Below are 17,581 nucleotides of genomic sequence, written 5' to 3' on the forward strand. Positions count from 1 at the left end.
GAGCGCACCGCGCCTCGGGAGTGGGGCAGGGCTCGTTCCCTAAAAATACATGGTGGTGGTGGTGGGATTCGGAATTCTGTAATTAATAAAAAGCTATTCAGGTGGGCAGATTTATGACGCTGCCATGTTAACAAGGGAGAAGGAGACTTTCCAGCCCCGCTATTAACGCTTCACATTCTGTACACAATCCACCAGTACGCTTGACAAATTAAAGTAGTAAAAGATCTGAAGACTATAATCTATCATTTTAATGCTTCGCTGATAACACACAGAATCAATTCCAATGACTATCTCTTTAAAAAATTACAACAAAACTCGGTCCGGTTTGACGCCTATTAGAATTCAGTGTACCAGCAAGTACCATACATTAGCTGACACAGAGCACAACATCTTAGTTTACTGAAAGGATCCAAATTCCGAGTTCAGGCTGACGTTTCCTTTTAACCCACGGTGTCCACGGGGTCTGCCTGAAGCATAAACAGCACAAGCAGCTACACGGGGACCTGCACAGGCTCAGCAGCTCACAGGCTGGCCTGACCTGCCTCGCTGGCAGATTAAGGGTCTCACAAATCAACTGTCTGGGAGGACCCAAAAAAGTTGATCTTCCATGCTAATGGTAAAGTACATCTCCTAAAGAAGAGTATGTAAAGTATTAACTCTGACTTGCCCAACCACTTCTGCACAAGTGGTAGTATTTTAGTGTACCTTTTTATGTTTCAGGCAATGTTTTTGATTAGCCACAAAGTTCTGGCTCTGACACAAGAATGCAGGTAGCTTTTGCTAATCCACACAGGATGAAGATGAAGATCTCTGTTGCAAAGCCTGTGTCAGTAGGGTATCCAGAATTGACCCTGCAAAAGTATCCGTAAGGTACAGGTAGAATATTTCACACTGCTACAGAAAAAAATATTTTTACCTGCAATTTATCTTGCCCTGACTTAGCAAAAATTTTAGGGTTTAATGTATTTTCACAAATTTCCACAGAATTACCATGACAAGTCAGAATGGTACCATGGCAGTATTACCACACAGGCGCATTTATTACATCAGCAAAATAAATCTTCATTGTGTGTCAACACATAAGTAATTAACAATACAATACTAAACACATGAGAAAAATTTACCATTAGCTAAAGCATAACTTGAAAACATCTGGAAACTGAATACCGTGAAGACCTGAAATATACATAAATTTCCCTCAACTTTCTGATTCAACTGCACAAGATGTACAGTGAGCATTAAAAGGTTAATGCATGCATGAATTGAGTAAGAGTTTACCCTCAAAGCTCTGCGTAATTTTTCTGAATCTGCAGAACAGGAAAAGATAGCGAAATTCCCTGAGAGAGCCCAAACCTACAGCTATACAGAGTGCTGCTGACATGTTTAAAAAAGAGCAACCAGGCACTACATGGCTGCTTGTGCCCCATATGTTAATTACCGTCTATTAATTTCCCAGCATTAAAATTCTATAAAAAGTGGCTAAGCAGACCATTTCCATAAAGTTATGATCAATTACAGTTTATAATGTTTAATGTTCACGAGGCAACGATCTGACTACATTCGCTGAAACCGCAAAACATGTACAGCAGAATCGTCTTCCAGAGGCTGGCTCTGTAAACTGCAGCTGCACACCACTCTTCATTTCAAGTGCAGATTTCTCCTGATTAGGGAGAGGGAAGTTGAAAGTTCATCATTAGCCAAAGAGCCTCAAACATGCCTGTCAAACCCTGTCCAAATATCCTTCCCCTTCCACAGTTTTCTGCACAGACAGATATATACATATTACTAAAGTAACAAAACTAAATATAAACAACATCAATTTTATTTTTTTTAAATTTGGAAAAGGGAACACAGTTATTAAATATATATCTTTTGTACCCTGTGGTTTAATATTTCATATAAAACCCCAGGAAAAAAAAGTACTTTAATTGAACCTTCAATATATTTTGCTATAATCTTTATGTTAACAGAACTCCTACAAAGCTTCCAGGAAAGACATACTTATGAAACAGAGAACAAGGGAACATATAAGCCATTACAGAAGATTGGATTAAAATGTACTTACCCAGGCCTCTCAAATATCATACATCTCCATTATGTAGGCTTTAGGCACCAAGCCAATGGTTCCCTTCATTTTTCCTACCCACCAGCCAAATCTATCGAACTCCTAATTGAAAACAATACGCAGTATTAACCTTTAGTCTGATATAAATGCAATAGAGTTTTGTATGCAACTCCTTATGGATGCTTTCCCTTCTATATAGTTATAATCATTTCAACTGAAAATTAAAACATTTTATCTTTTTGTTATAGGCATTCACATGCAGTTAGGCAAAGGCAGAAGGTAAATTTTAAAAAGGCCCGGCATACTCAAGAAAATTTCTTAATTATGGCCTCAAACACCTACTAAAAATAGCCGACCTCCTTATCCTCTGTTCATGAAAAATACAAAAATCTTGTCTTTGTAACTAAAATCTAATAGCATAATATTGACATATAACAATCAAGAGGGATTATTTTAGTATCACAAGTTATACTCTAAGAAACCATCAACTTATTTTAAAAACTACTTCACTCAAATGTGAAGGGAACACTATATATCTAATACATAATATCTTTCTATGGACAAAGTCTACTATTGCTTTAGGCTTGCAGGAAATTCTACAGCAGATCTCATATTCCTGACAGATGACTAATGTACTTCTGTTTCAAATATGTTTAGGCTTAGTGAGATAAATATGAAACAAAATGAATTATAATCATTTAAAGAAATAATGTCTTCCAAAAGCAGTACTAAGTAAGAGTATTGTGGTATTGTGGTATATAATTATTGTAAAAATAAAATAATGTAATACTGATATGTAATTATTGTATATTGTGTCATATAAGAGATATGAGATATTTTAAGATCAATCCTAACAATAGTTCAATAAATTGGAACAGCTGGAATTGCACATACACATATATTGAATTACAAATAAAGCATTATTAAAACAGAGACCATACTCAAAACTGAATGATTAGCAAGATAGAAATTACTTTGGAACAAATATACAAAATACAAAATACACAGATATCTCTGATAAGCAGCATCTGCTTCCTGCTACACTGCTCTTCTGATGAGAAGAGGAAAAGGCTCTTTGAAGAATTTTGAATTACTGGTCCTACTGAGATGAAGCTACAATTTTGAACTGTACGTAAAGTTTTTTGGTTCTAAATAGCCAAGTGGAGCTAAAGGGTTAATGGCGTTTCATTAGAGCCCGAGCCATAATGATTTTCTGCTGGCATATTTAGCCTGGTCAAGAGTTCTCTGGGGTCCTATGAGGTGCTTAGTGTACTCAGCTCTCTCTGTGCTTAACTATGATGGCCTGCTTTCATGTGGGCTTTTTTCTTTGCCTTTTTTTTTTTAATGCTTGCATACAGGCACACACAGTTTTGTATTTTCTAATTGTGGAAGGGTGAACATTAATCTTCAATTAAACATTTTCTCCCTTCACTTAACAATGAATCGATAATGTAAAAGCTTCTATCCTACTATGCATTAAATACCGCAGTAAGTGTGATTTTAAAGGAAATCCACTTTAAAAACAGCAGGAAAACCTTCATTTATTATGTGAACATGCAAACAAAAAAGCTGCAAAAATAATTCCACCTTCTCCTCCCTTCCACTGCAAAGCAGAGTGCTGGGGATGGGTTTGGTCTTGAAAGTCCAGAGGTATCTGAACCTGATCTTCAGTACACACTGCTCTCCACAGAAGTTAATAACCTTTCCCATGAGGCTTCACATTACACCCCAAATCCTTAAAGGCGAAACAATACCCTGACACTGAGGTTTATAATCTTCCAGATCAGCCTGTTTAAAAATCTATACTTTATCTCACAATACACTGTTTAAATATACAAACTAGATTTCAAGACTGAAGTGGGAAATTGCTGAAAGGGGCAGCACTCACGTATACTACTGGAATCTCAGCAATAAATCTCTCCAAGAGAAAGCAACAAAAGATTTTAAGCTGCTACACGCAATTCGCACAGTGACTGACAAGAGTGATTAAGCAAGTTTTGCTAGACATCAGCCAAAAAAACAAACAATACATGAAATGAGGGAAGTGGCTCAGTTAAGCAGTCATTAAACTGCATATGACAAATGGCACAGAAAAAGCTTGTGGATTACATTATCCATTGAAAATGTTCCACTTAGCAACACTACATGGACTTAGAAACAATTGTTTTTAAAGAAACAATTCAGATAGCTCAAATTAAAATTAAAAGCATGCTGCTCTTTTGAAAACTTTCTGGGTTTTGCTACTTACTAATACACCACTTACTGCTCTGGCATGAAGCTAAGTGAGAAGATGAAATGAATGTTGATGTAACAGACTAGTAAACTAATTTAAGGATTCACTGCAACCATTATACCATACAGACAATATTGCAACACAGAAGCCTTTACTTTACATTACTATTCTTTGCATGGGTCTCAAGAGCAACATGAATCCCAATTAAACTATCTGCAGTCTATAGAAGTCTGAACAAAAATACAATGCAGATACCTGGCTATCAAGAACATAAAATCTTAATATCTGCTTTTAGAATAATTAGATAGAACTCCCTTTTAAACTGATTGAAGAATAGACATTTCTCTTTAAAACTCCTAACTTCTTCCTATCTGCAGTAACATGAAAAGGTGCTTAACTAGTGAGGCAGATAAACAGCCCCCCTAGTCCTTTCTTGAAGTCACACTTAAAATCCAAATTGATGTATTGTTTCTATCAATGTTATAAATTATAAACTCCTTTGCAGCAATATAATTTCATTAATACACTGCTTTTGTGAGGTCCATATATCTATCACTGCTGCTTAAGATGTGTAGAATAAAACTCTGAAACCCACATTTGTGGAAAATAAGGATTAATATACAGAAGGATATGAATACAAGTTGGGGTTTTGTATGAATAAAAAAGTTGGGAAACACTGTGCTTTTGCAAGCATCAGTTTCAGATCTCAGGTACCACTGGGTTTACCATCTGGTATCCCTCACTGCATTCAGCTCTTAATATCACTGCTAACATAGGCAAGCAACTATACTTCAGAAGGACTGATAAAATAATGAAGAGTCCTTTAATCTACAGGAAACCATTGTAGTCAATTTATAAGAAATATTGCATCCCTTTGTAGGATGTGTAATTATTTTCTATTAATCATGTGCTATAAAGCTACATTATGTGGTTATTCTGTTATCACTAGAAAGAGGCCTGCAGTCAGCTCCTGACAATGTTAGGTAATTACTAACACAAAGCTTCTTTCTCCTTATGTAGAAACGCTATCAAGATCCAGAGGTGCTGTGATGCTCGCTGTATGAAAATAACTCTCCAAAGAAATTCAATAACTGCAAAATGAATTGCTCCAAGGCAAATAGAGGGATAGGAAGAGGGGGGCAGGGCCAGATCCAGCTGCCCTGCAATGAGGAGAATGCACAAGTGTGCGGCCACGCTCTGCCATGTGACAGGGAGCACATTTGCCATAGCAGGCAATGTTAGCAGGGACAGGGGGAGGAGGGGGCCACCACAACCCCCACCCTCCCTGGAAGACAAGCACCAGGGCAATGGAATATATTATGCCAAATAATATGAAACAACAACCTTAACAAATGACCAAATGCTTTCTAAGCTACTTCTGCATTTCCACGGTCGTAGAATGGATTATTTTTTTCCCCAGCAGAAATTTATTAACCAACATGAAGTAATTTCACAGGGCAGGAAGGAACAGGTTATGATTTAACATTTAACATGCTGGCAAAACACTCTGTACAGCATGTTAGATAGCGGGGGGTGAAAGTCCCACTAGGGTTTACAGGCTCCTCAAATGCTCTCAGCTGAACACACTGTGAGCAAATGCTTCTCCCTGTCCCCATCCCACCCATTTCACTGCACCGATGTCTAGGTACCCATGACTTCATGAGACACTGATCATAAAACCTTTTGTACTTGGGGAAAAGCAATAGTTAGCCATACTCTCCCTATTTTCTACAGATATAATTTAAATCCAAGATTTTAGTCCTCTGCAGAAGAGAATTCTGATATTTTGACATACTAAAAGAGAAAATTTTTATACTTGAGGATTTCCAAAGCAGCTGCTGCCTTTAGAACAGTTCCTCTGCCTTTATAAGATTCTCCAGATGCTTTGCACCATATAAACTTCTACTGACTTCAGCAAAAGTTGAGACCATCTAGTTCTTGTGCAATTAGTCTCCATTGTTGAATACATATGGTATGTTTTTTCATGTTTGTGGGGTGGATTTTTTTATTTGTTTGGTTTTAAAAAAGAGTTGCTGAAAAATTATCATTGTGTTTCAATGCCTTGAAGAAAAAAATGGAGTTGTATTTTAAAAAAACCACAACCCAAGTATTGAATTCAAGATTTTTCTCCTTCCTTCTTCTAGTGGCAGTGTGAGTAATACTAAGTCATGGGCTGAATACCTGCACATTTTAAAACTGAAAAGCAAAACATATCGATAGTCTTGTTTGGGGTTAAAATAAGTAGGATCTACTATCAAGCTAAATATGTGTCAGAAGCAGGGATAAATTTTTTGCCAAGAACATTCTAGGGTGTAATTTTAGCAAAATAATATTTTAAAACATCTCAGATGCATCCAGGAGATTCATACTAGCTAAAAAGTTTTAGAACTTCCTTTGGTGTAATTGTTGAATGATACACTATCAACCAGGGAGCAGTTTTGGCACAGAACAGCATTTTCTCTAAAAGCAGAGAATGACAAATGTCTTAAATAACTGAATGAGACTTCTTCACAGGTAGTAGAGTTGTTTTAAGACAGCAATAAAATGGTCATCTTTGAAAACATAAGCACTAAATTTATTGTATGGTTGCATTATTAGGTTTTATTTCCCACAATGACATGAGAGAAAATATACAGCAATTAAAGATTTCCAATATAAATCAAAGCAAGCAGACTGAGTTCTGAACCAAAACTGCCCCCAGAATATACCCTGAAACAATAGGAAGGCCATTTTATTTTCCCTTAGATGACACATTGCCAACTTTTCTGCTAATCTGATAGGTAAAGGCTTACATATTATCAGTATGCAAAGCAACAGAGCTGGAGTCACTTGGCATTAGTTCCAACCAAACTTCTGTTTAAAGGCTTTCACTATTGTCTTTAGACATATACATATTGTTCTCCCACCCCCACCCAGAAAGATCAAAACTAAACAAGCCAGGAAACAGGTAATGTACAACTGAGTATTCATTTTAGTTCTGATCAGAAGCACCCCACTGAAGTGAATCTCCCAAAGCTCCCACCTTCCCCTCACTGATTCCCTTTGCAGAGCCTCAGAGCACACACACCACATTTATTTCAGATGAAGCTAAAATGGAACATACTCCAACCATGAATGTGTTCTCATTTTTCAAAACCAGGCTAGACCACTTTGGACATCCAACAGCTTTGGAAAAGTGTGGTGTGGACAGCAGGGCTCAAGCACTGAGTGCTTCACTCTGCAAATCTGCTCCTAGTGGTACTCCCTATTTGCTAGAGGAGCCATAGGCAATGGAATAGAAATTATGGATCTCAATATGATGAGCCAGAAAACAACCTGAAAAAATAAAACACTCAGGATTTTAGTATGTCTTTCATATCTTTTAGAAAAAGACTGAATAAATATATTTTATAAAGATTATACAGATAGTGAACAAAATGCTTGCTGTGATTCTGAAACAGCTTCATGGTTAAGTTGCACCTTTATTTCATAAGCACTAACCTGAGCTGTGGACTTTCTTTGTCTTTTTACTAGGCAAAAAAATACAGGTTGAGATGTGAGCATTTTAACATTTGTTGTATTGAAAGAACAAAAATCTGCCACACATGAAACCTACAACCACTGAATATACATATAGCATAATCTAAGCACCAAGTTAACGCTCTACTTTCATGAAAAATTCTGGAGCAAAAGGTTGTCATAGATGAATCACAGATACCAGAGTGAGCAGCACTGGTGTGCAATGAAATAATAATAAGGAGAATTCCAGTTTAATATATAATTTCTGATTTTGAAGTATTTGCTATCTTAATACAAATACAAATAAGAAATATATTAAATTAGTTTCATATTAAGAAATGTCAGTAATTCCACTAAGCAGCTTTCCACTAACAAACTGAAGTAAATTTTCACTATTACTTGCATTTGGCTGATGAAACTATGGAACTTCATAACACAAAGCATTCTCCTAAAGCAAATGAACAAGTAATGGAAGTGTTGCACTTGCATAAATTGTGCATACAAAACTTAGGAAAAAAAAATAGAACTACCTCTATCCACAGTTATCATTGTTTCTAGAAATTGATTTCTTGAGTAGAGCTATGGAAGATTTATAAAAATGATTGCTGTACTATGGTCTGTTTTTCTATTTATCACATGGGCTTGAAAGCAAAGGCAGGCCCATAAATGAGCAAGAGTTAAAAGCAATCATCCTTTTAGAAAACAGGCCTACAAAGTATTGCATTTCTAACAGTCAATATTACCTAACATTTGTTATTAACAAATCTCTTTATCAGTACAACTATTTTTTTCATTACAAAATGGAATAAGGGTATATAGCTCTCTGAAAGTTCACATCATTCATAGCATAAGTGATAAAAGCCACTTGAATATTCCAGAATATTATAAAATACTAGTAATAGTATATCTGTACAGATACATTAATCAATTAATCTGAAATGTTAACTACATTTTTAAATAAACTTAACAAGCACTATTGTTATAGCTCTTTTAATTCTGCTCAGATAAAAGCTCGACTTTTGAGGGAAACTTGATAGAAAAACTTAGAACGAAGTTGTGAGGCTTTTGGGGGTTTTTGGAAAAGCCCACAGGACTGCTGCCACACAAAAGCCACAACTGACATAAATATTTAGAAAATAGCTTAAATAGTTTTTGAATACACCTTTAAAACAAGAAAAACATGCTTTTCCACAGTAACTGCACTAGTCGGGCATAGGTATCTCTGTTGCCAGAGAATGAGCTCATGCTCATTGCAGTAACACTGAGTTTTGATGCTCATTTAAAAGCAAATTCTCGGGATGTGTCTTTGCATAATACTTAGCTATTTTAGGAAGTAAACACTGCCAAAGTGAAACTATGCTCATTTGTCTAAAAGACATTTAGCTAGAAACTTACATGTAACATATTCTTCCTCTTGCTTTATTTAAATTGTATAAATGCCCAAATTTGCTAAACTGGTTCATAATTACTCTGTTTTACTAATGATCTCATTTCATGGAAACAAATAGTGCTTTCCCCCTAATTTCTACACAGGTATGAGAAAAGCTGGTAAAAATATATTGCTTTGGCATAACTATTGCTAGGAGAGATGAATATCTATCTTATCACGTTCATCAGAGCAGGCCATACCATTTATATTTCACTGTAAAACAAAGAACTCTTACATGTTGCACAAATATTCTCGATATTTTGTTAATGCTTCACCCTTCCCACTATAACATGGCTATACCTGTACTTACTTCCTTATCAGCAAAATGTGATTTTCAAGAGTAATGTGCCTGGCTGACATATGATAGAAAGGCAATAAAGCCACAGCTAGGTTCAGCTGAAGCTGAATTTATGACACCATTTTGGATGCATACACATAGCCCCCCTGTCAGTACCTGCATGTCTCATTTTCAACCACTAGATGGTGTGAAAAAATAAAAAAATTGCCTAGGATTCCTGCCGACTGCCACAAAATCCAAGTATTAATGTGGTGGATTAGGAAATATTTTAGAAGAAAAGTCTTGACCCACTTCGGGATGGTTAGGCTCACTTTTCCTTTGGTTATATTTTCCCTTACTGGACAAAGAGCTCATAAATGATTAGACCTTGAAACTGAATCAAGTGGAGGGTTAAGATAGATAATTCTCTGGCACTTTCCCCTCCAAGGACCCTAAATTCCAAGCTGACAGTAGTGGCCAACACTCATTTTTCTGAAAAAGCTGTAACAATCTTTAAGTGGAACAGGGCTGAATTTTCTGGGCTGTATTTTGGAGCAGAAATCATTCCTACAGAGAGAGGCTCTATATATCTGGAGCAGCAGCAAGCTGCTTCAAGGACCGATTACGGATTAATCACAGCATGGCAACAGGACTGTTGATATACAGAGGACAGCTTAAGCTACTGTTTTTCTATTTTGCTCCATTTTTTAAATTAAATTTCTCACTCTTTTGGGGAAGGAGTAGAGAACAATTTTTTTCACCTACAAGCTGAAGATTAAGATTTTATAGTTGCCATAATGTACCCGAAGAGCACAACCCACAAAGAGGCCAAACTCATACAGTGGAATCCATTCACTCATGGGCTTTCTGGGGGGAGCGAGAGGGGGAAGAAGTGGTTATTTTAAATTAGTCCAATTCTTCAGTGCTGAATAACTGCTTGAAAGTTTGCCCAATCCACAAGCTTTATTCAGCATTTAGTAATGCAATTCAGTTATTAGTTTAAGTGACAATGAAATACCTCAAAAGACATATATGGTCAAATTAATATTAGTAATACATCTTCTATATTTTTATATAGGACTATCCTTACATCCATAAATCTTAAATTTATTTAAAATGGAAGCTGTTACATTTATTATCCAGAAATGTAGTTAAAGGTATCACAGAAGATTTAAAGCAATTGTGACAAAACTTAATTTGAAACTAGGACAAACAGATGCCTTTATCTTTCATGCACCTACTTGTTTATTTCAGTGACCTACAATATTTTTTGTAGTAATTACACTGAGCAGCAATTAGATAGACACATATTTTATAAAGTAGTTTTTTTCATTGAGAACTTTAAAAGCGGTTTGGCTTTTTTCTAATAGGGGGAGGAAATAGAAATTTCCTCTGATTAATTGTTCAGAAGTAGAACAATTCAATGGATCATGACATATATATATATATATATTTTAACAGAGGTTTTGTTTGTGTTGGGGAGGTCAAGAGAAAATGTGAAAATTAACCAACATCAACACAAAACAAAACTTCATGCCTTTACTGTTTAGTGCTAATTCAGATGAGAGAAATTATATTTCTCATTTGCTTTGCAAACAGAAATGTAATAAAAAATGCCCAAATCTGTCAGAGCAAACAAATTTGGAATCTGAACTCTCAGAACAATAACAATCTACATACAAAGATGAAAGCATAGTTCTAAAAAACAAACCATCTTCTGTAGCAAGATCCCAAAAAAGTCAGAATCAGCAGAGTCAGGAATATAAAACAGGAAACAAAAAGCATAACATACAAGATAACTTAAAATTCTCCAAGGTTAACTTCTACAAGCAGAAAGTACATTGTCTCCTGTTAAGTCAGTTAACAAATGGTAGCCAAGATCTAACATGTAAATAAACATGCTTTAAAGTTAATTCCTGTTACATGGCTATGTTTTAATTGTGATTATAGTTCATTTGACAAAATAATTAATTGCAGTGACTATCTGATTGCAGACAAAGGATTTGAAAGGGAGTGCCAATTTCCCCCCACAGAACTGTGGGAATGTGCCCTTGTGCCATGGCTCTCTTTTTACAACCATGTAGCCCCAGTAGTGTCCCATACCTTGCTGATAATGTAGATAACGTCACCACGTTTAAATGTCAACTCATCAGCTTTATCTCCTGTGCAGTCCCACAAACCTTGATAGAAATTGGCATAATCGGTATTTTCGCTATCTGCAAAGAAAACAGCACCTAATTATAAACCAACCAAAGCTGAGGATAACTAAAGTTACTCTTTAAACCTTCAAATAGTACAAAGCAATTTATTAGCACACATTTCTTATTCCTCTTTTCAGAAACAGTTCCTTCCTGCCATGAAAGTAAGTGAAAAATAAGTTTAATGTGCAAGCCCTTCACTGGCAAGTTGCATCACTGAGACATGTAGCTACAGGTTTTCAAAGCATTTTTCAAAGCTGCAACTTAAAGCAGCTATTTTTCCTCTGCCAGTGTATTTCTAGCAAGCCATATATGTATCCCAACTTGAAGCTGATAAAACTGCTAGAATATAATTAATAACGATCAGTGAAAGGAAGCTAAAGTATTTTGTGATACACTCCCCCTCTCTCTCCTGTTCCAACAAAATTAAATAGCTTCTCTGAGAATCTCTGAGATAATCCTTGATTCTTCCTTCTGAAATATTGGAGAACTTGGAAACAGTTGCTGAAGCTGCATTTCAAAAATATTTGTGTCAGCTCCAGTTTAGGACATTAAGCTCTGGCTAAACGTGCAACTACACTACAGTCATAAACTCATCCTTCTAACAGCATAAGCACAATGGATGTGCTGTGTTCAAGCTGCCATACAGACCATTAACTGATTGATTATTTAGCACTCTTTGCTCTGTAATACGGCAATAACACAGTAATAAATGCTTTGTCATACATTTACAATACAGTACATCTATTGAAACACAGTGCTCACACAGTTAAATACACTGGGTGCTTCTGTTGCACTGCAAACTATTTCCTGTTTTTAATTCCATGAGAATGGAGTGTGATGAGTTAATGCAAAAAGAATGTAAGCAATACCACTAAGATGACCGGTTACATTATGTATACACTAACCAGACAGAATGTATATGTACTAATAATTTACATCACTGGAAAGCTATCTTCTAATTCTGATAACATAAATATCACTGAACTGGCTGGATCAAGGCTGTCATCTTAGTTTTGTTATATGATCCTTGAACTGCAGGCTTGCTGGTTATTCCAACATACACCAGTTACATTTGCATGTCATTAGCACTCTACACCATTATTTATAGTTTACAATTTAACCATGATTGGTTCATTTTAGTACAAAAAAGAAATCTTGCTAAAATATCAAGTATCAGGAGACAGAAAGCATCACACTATAAAAGAATAGTGGTATTCAACTTGTGTTCTCTATTTTGGCAAATACTTAGATTTGAATTTTAATACTCTCTGTATGAGCGAGAAGAATTTGTTTTCTCTTTCTCCATTTCAGCTCGTGTTCTGTGCTATCTTGTTTGGGTGCGAATACTGTCATAAGGCTAAATATTCACAACCTTCAATTCAAAGCTGCTATGACAGTTATCCACCATTTAATTTTCCATAAACCGGTGATTAGGATCTATGACTTGCTGCATAGCACTAGGGGGCGTTCTGGCTGCCAGGGCCCAAAATCTTCTGTCCTCAGCCCAAAAGCAACAATTGATACCCATATGAAAGCTCACAATCATTCAGAAATAAGAGATTTAGTTATTTTAAAATGCACAGATGTTTTAACATGAAGGCATAATCAGTTTGAAATGTTGCACCTCCAAATTTTGGCCCTTCCTATTTTTCACCTCATCATTCACCAATTTAGCATTAGACAATTATAAACAGTAACACAGGCTAGCACAAAATTAATTTGTGATAAATATTAAATCGGAATCTCTCCTTGGTCATTTCTTACTATACAGATCACAGTTCCCAACTCTGTGTCATAAACAATAACGTAAGTCCATGAGAAAAAAAATAAAAGAGCTATTTTGGGATATCCCACCTCTCAAATCTTTCATCAGTTGGCTTACTGATTTTGTTTAAAACACATTACTCAAGACTTTTTCTTCTTCAGAACATCACTGATAGAAATCATGACTTTCCACACTAACCCTTACCACTTTGAGCTCTGCTCTTACCTTTATGTGCCTGAAGTAACTCCTGTTAACACTTAAGTGAGTTGCAACAGAAGGACCCAACAGCGGGTAAGACATGTCTCTCCTTTTATGTTCATCATGAGCATTTAATTAAGTTTTTAAGTGGAAAGCAACTCAATTAAAAATGTGAACACGCTGGAAAGATGCATTTTAAAATAAGCTTATTGCAACAGGGAAGATTCTGACCAAAGACTGACCATGGCTCTGTGCCCTCATCTGTGAATTCAGCATAAGATAGAGTTATTTTCATCAGAAAGCCACATTTTTCAGAAAAATATGCACAGTATACCAGGAGCACAGAAACAAAAAACATGGAAAAAAAGTGGCAGTGTAAGTTTGTGAACAATTATGCTGGTCTTTCAAGAAGTGTTAATTTCAAATCTGAAATCCCTTCTCATGTCTATCAGCACAAGTTTCTCCAAATTCTATAAGGGTAACTACCTATACATGAAAGACAATTGTAAATGTACCTTCAGACTTTATACACCTAAAGTGAAAAGGGCTTCATAAAATGATTCATAATGCTTACAAACACAGGTGTAGAATGAAGAAAAAAAAAAAATAGGCTGCAAAAACCTCTGCAAAACACAAGCCCACTCATTCTTACTTTGGTCCCTTTCAATTTGAGAAGACCTTGACAAATTTCCTTTTATTGCCTCTGAAGAATGGTATAAAACAAAAACAGGAGGTCTGAGAAAAGGAATTTGGTATTTATATGGCAGTGAAATAATGTGAAGCTTCTTAAACACACGTAGTACCTGAAAACAGATGGATTTAGCATCAAGAACTTACATGCCCATTACAGTTCAAATTCGAAAGGTATTGATTTGCTGGTGTTACTCTGTTACAATTACACTCTATTCTCAAACACTTCAAAATGTTGCATGCCTTAAAAATATTATGATGACATAATTGCTAAACTGAAGTGTGTTACATTTTGAAGGTATGGTCACTTGGCTAGAAATACAAATAAGACATGATAAAAAACCATTAAGCGTGTAGCTGAGGGCAGAAAGCAGTTTGCTTTTATCTACCCGCTGCTTTGAAGACTGCCAATCCCAAGAAATGGGTGAGGAGGATTTTGGATATGTTGTTTCTCCAGAAAATATTTCTTATATTCCAGGACAGCTATCTGGATGAATTACTACCCAATAGTTATCAATACTCTTCCAAAAAGAATTCTTCATGGTTTACTCCAGCCATGTCTGCTTTTCTAGTAATGGTAGTAGGAACAATGGATATTTTTGTTCAATATATGGATGGAAACACTTCAGAGTTATTTTGACAGATCAAAAGACAATGGCTGCCAGCCTGTCTGACAGTAGTCTCGGACTGGCATCTGACAAGACCTGCTTGAAGAAAGAAAGGTGAACAGTTCAGGTAAAAAAACCCTGAAAAATATATCACTCAAGCATGCATCTCAAATATTACACTATTTAAAACTAAGGAATGCCCATGAATTGCTGAAGGGGAAAAATTATAATAATATTCTAACAACCACAGTACACAGCAAAGAAGAACCAAACCACACCACAACTTGAAAAACAGATTAATAATACATATTTCAGAGAGATTTAACCATGCTACCCCACTGCAGCCTAAGGCAATCTGCAGGTTAATTTCTGCCCCCTACATTGTGACAATTTTTTGCAATTCCCATTTCTGAGCACAAACCTGACAGAACACTAAACAGACCAAAACAAAATCAAAGTTACAACCTAAATATAAAAATGCACTACATAAAACATTAGGATAAATGTCATTGTGTCTGATTTGTTTCAGTCGTCCATTTTAATGCTGATGACATGTAAGTTAGCAAACCCTACTATGGTAGTGATTTAGAGCCAGGAGTTTTATTATTTGCTTGCACATTCCTTGTGGAATGAAAGAATACATGTGAATGTTTTCCATGCACAACTGTGGTCCACTGCCTAGTATATTAAACAGCTTGCCATTCTGACTCATGTTCCTCAACTCCTGGTAAGATTTTTCAAAAGTTAATAGTGTCAGATTTGAAGATTATTTAACAACATTTGAAAAATACAAACTGTAGCCCCTTTGGGTAATTATGTGCTCAATATTTACCATCGTGAAGGCTTAAAGATGGAGGTACAGCTGAAGTTCCAAATTAATGCTATCAGAATGTCTTACACAAGTGATCTAGACTCTCGGTTTTGAGTGTCATTCACCAAACAAGACAAGCTCTGTTAAAGAATCCAGTTATTTGTTCATTCTGATGATGTCCTAAACTTCAAAAAATGCCTGTTACTTACTTGCCCTTTACCCCACAGGCCAGAAAAGTTACAAAATAATGGCAAAACAACAGTAGGGTATTTATTTAGACTCAAACTCTAATACATCCCAAGATATTTGGTTTAATCTTTCTCACTTCCATTCTTCTGCTCCTTAAATCAAACATATTTAAGGAGCATATTCTGTTCCTTAAAATCAAACCCAAAATCAACATATTTACATTGATAAAGCAAAAAGAAAAAAAAAAAGACATTTACTGAAATAGGGATTGTGGAAATGATAATCGGTAGAAAGTTATAACAAAAAAGACCCAGCAAGCCATATTATATAACTGAAACTCTTCAGTGCTTTGTTATTTTTAAATTATTAGGTCCCTAACAATTAACACAAAGCTATCCAGTAGCAAGTGTCAGCACCAAGAAGAACAGAATAAAAAGAACTTGAGTCTGAAAGTTATTTGAAGTAGAAATATGTTATGGCAAGAGAAGAGTAGGAAAAAAAAAATTTTTGCACTAATCAGCTTGAGCTCAAGCTGAGCTTGAGCAGACAATTTGCAGACTATTTTCTCTGAGTTCAGGTTTAGTAAAGCAAGGCAATAAATTAAACTTAAGAATGTATGCACTGTTTGCATAGAAAATCATAAAATATTCTCAAGTCAAGTCAGGTATTTATGATGCGATGCCTATCAGAAATACTCATGTCAACTCAGCCCTAAAAGTCAAACAAATGTCCAGTGTTAAATAGTGAACTGTGTAAGATCAGATCACAAAACTATTGCTTGAAATGAACCTGACATCTGGGGGGAATTGCTATGGTATTTTCAATGACATTACACAAATACTAATAAGACTGATAAGGCTGTCCTCATAGCAATTAGATTTTTTCCAAAATGCAGATGCTAAGGTTTTGGTTTTTTAAAAGTATGACCAATTAGAACTTCAGGAAGGTACATTAGTGGAAAAAAAATGCTGTTGGCAACTTTATAATTGGATTGACCCCATGCTCCATTATGACAACACACTCTTATAATTACAGTAATGTCTAAATGAGTACTAAATATTAAGGCCGCAATGAGTCATGTTGTTTTACACATGTTTTTAGCAGAGCACAATGCTAACAGCATCTGATGGCTTGGCTCTTGTTTCCTTTCCAAGAAAAGCAACCCAAAACTCCTCACAGCAACCTGTTCCTGCTTTCCTGTATGGGTCAGGAAATCAGGCCTCTGTTTCCTCTCCACATGTTGCAACAGGAAGAGCGCTGCAGAGCTACTTCCTAAAGGAACTCTTCTTGCCCACCCCTTCCTTGACAGGCCTGAAAGAATTATGTGTATTATGTGCAATGGGGGAAGGAGAGCCAGATTGCATGTCAGTGCAGGTCACAGTTACAATGCAGCAGATCTCACAAAGGTGTAAGGTCTGATAAGAAGCGAGTCTTCTCTACTTGCTGTGTCAAATCACCAATAGTTTATCTAAAGGTCTGTGCCCTTGAAGCACAAAAATATATTGTTTTTAAGCATAACTGGAAATACCTTTCTATCAGGAAAAGTTGCCTGGCTATGTGACTTTACATGGGGCATGCAGTTATTTTTCCAGTCCCGGAGATAATTAGCACAAGGGC

The 17,581-nt window shown here is 35.9% G+C and overlaps 1 protein-coding gene across 3 annotated transcripts in view; it reads right to left on the reverse strand.

Annotated features, from left to right (window-relative positions):
• Window positions 1-233: 233 nt before the first annotated feature.
• Window positions 234-17,581, reverse strand: part of SKAP2 (src kinase associated phosphoprotein 2) — a 119,487-nt gene continuing 102,139 nt past the window's right edge. For all 3 annotated transcript variants that reach the window (XM_064704522.1, XM_064704521.1, XM_064704523.1), the window contains 3 exons: window positions 11,606-11,718; window positions 2,066-2,167; window positions 234-1,660 (listed from right to left, as the gene is read on the reverse strand). In XM_064704522.1, the coding sequence (XP_064560592.1) occupies window positions 2,075-2,167; window positions 11,606-11,718 (206 nt within the window). In that variant the 3' untranslated portion in view covers window positions 234-1,660; window positions 2,066-2,074. The remainder of the gene's footprint in view (window positions 1,661-2,065; window positions 2,168-11,605; window positions 11,719-17,581) is intronic.

This window comes from Zonotrichia leucophrys, chromosome 2 (genome assembly GCF_028769735.1).
Source record: "Zonotrichia leucophrys gambelii isolate GWCS_2022_RI chromosome 2, RI_Zleu_2.0, whole genome shotgun sequence".
Taxonomy (NCBI): domain Eukaryota; kingdom Metazoa; phylum Chordata; class Aves; order Passeriformes; family Passerellidae; genus Zonotrichia; species Zonotrichia leucophrys.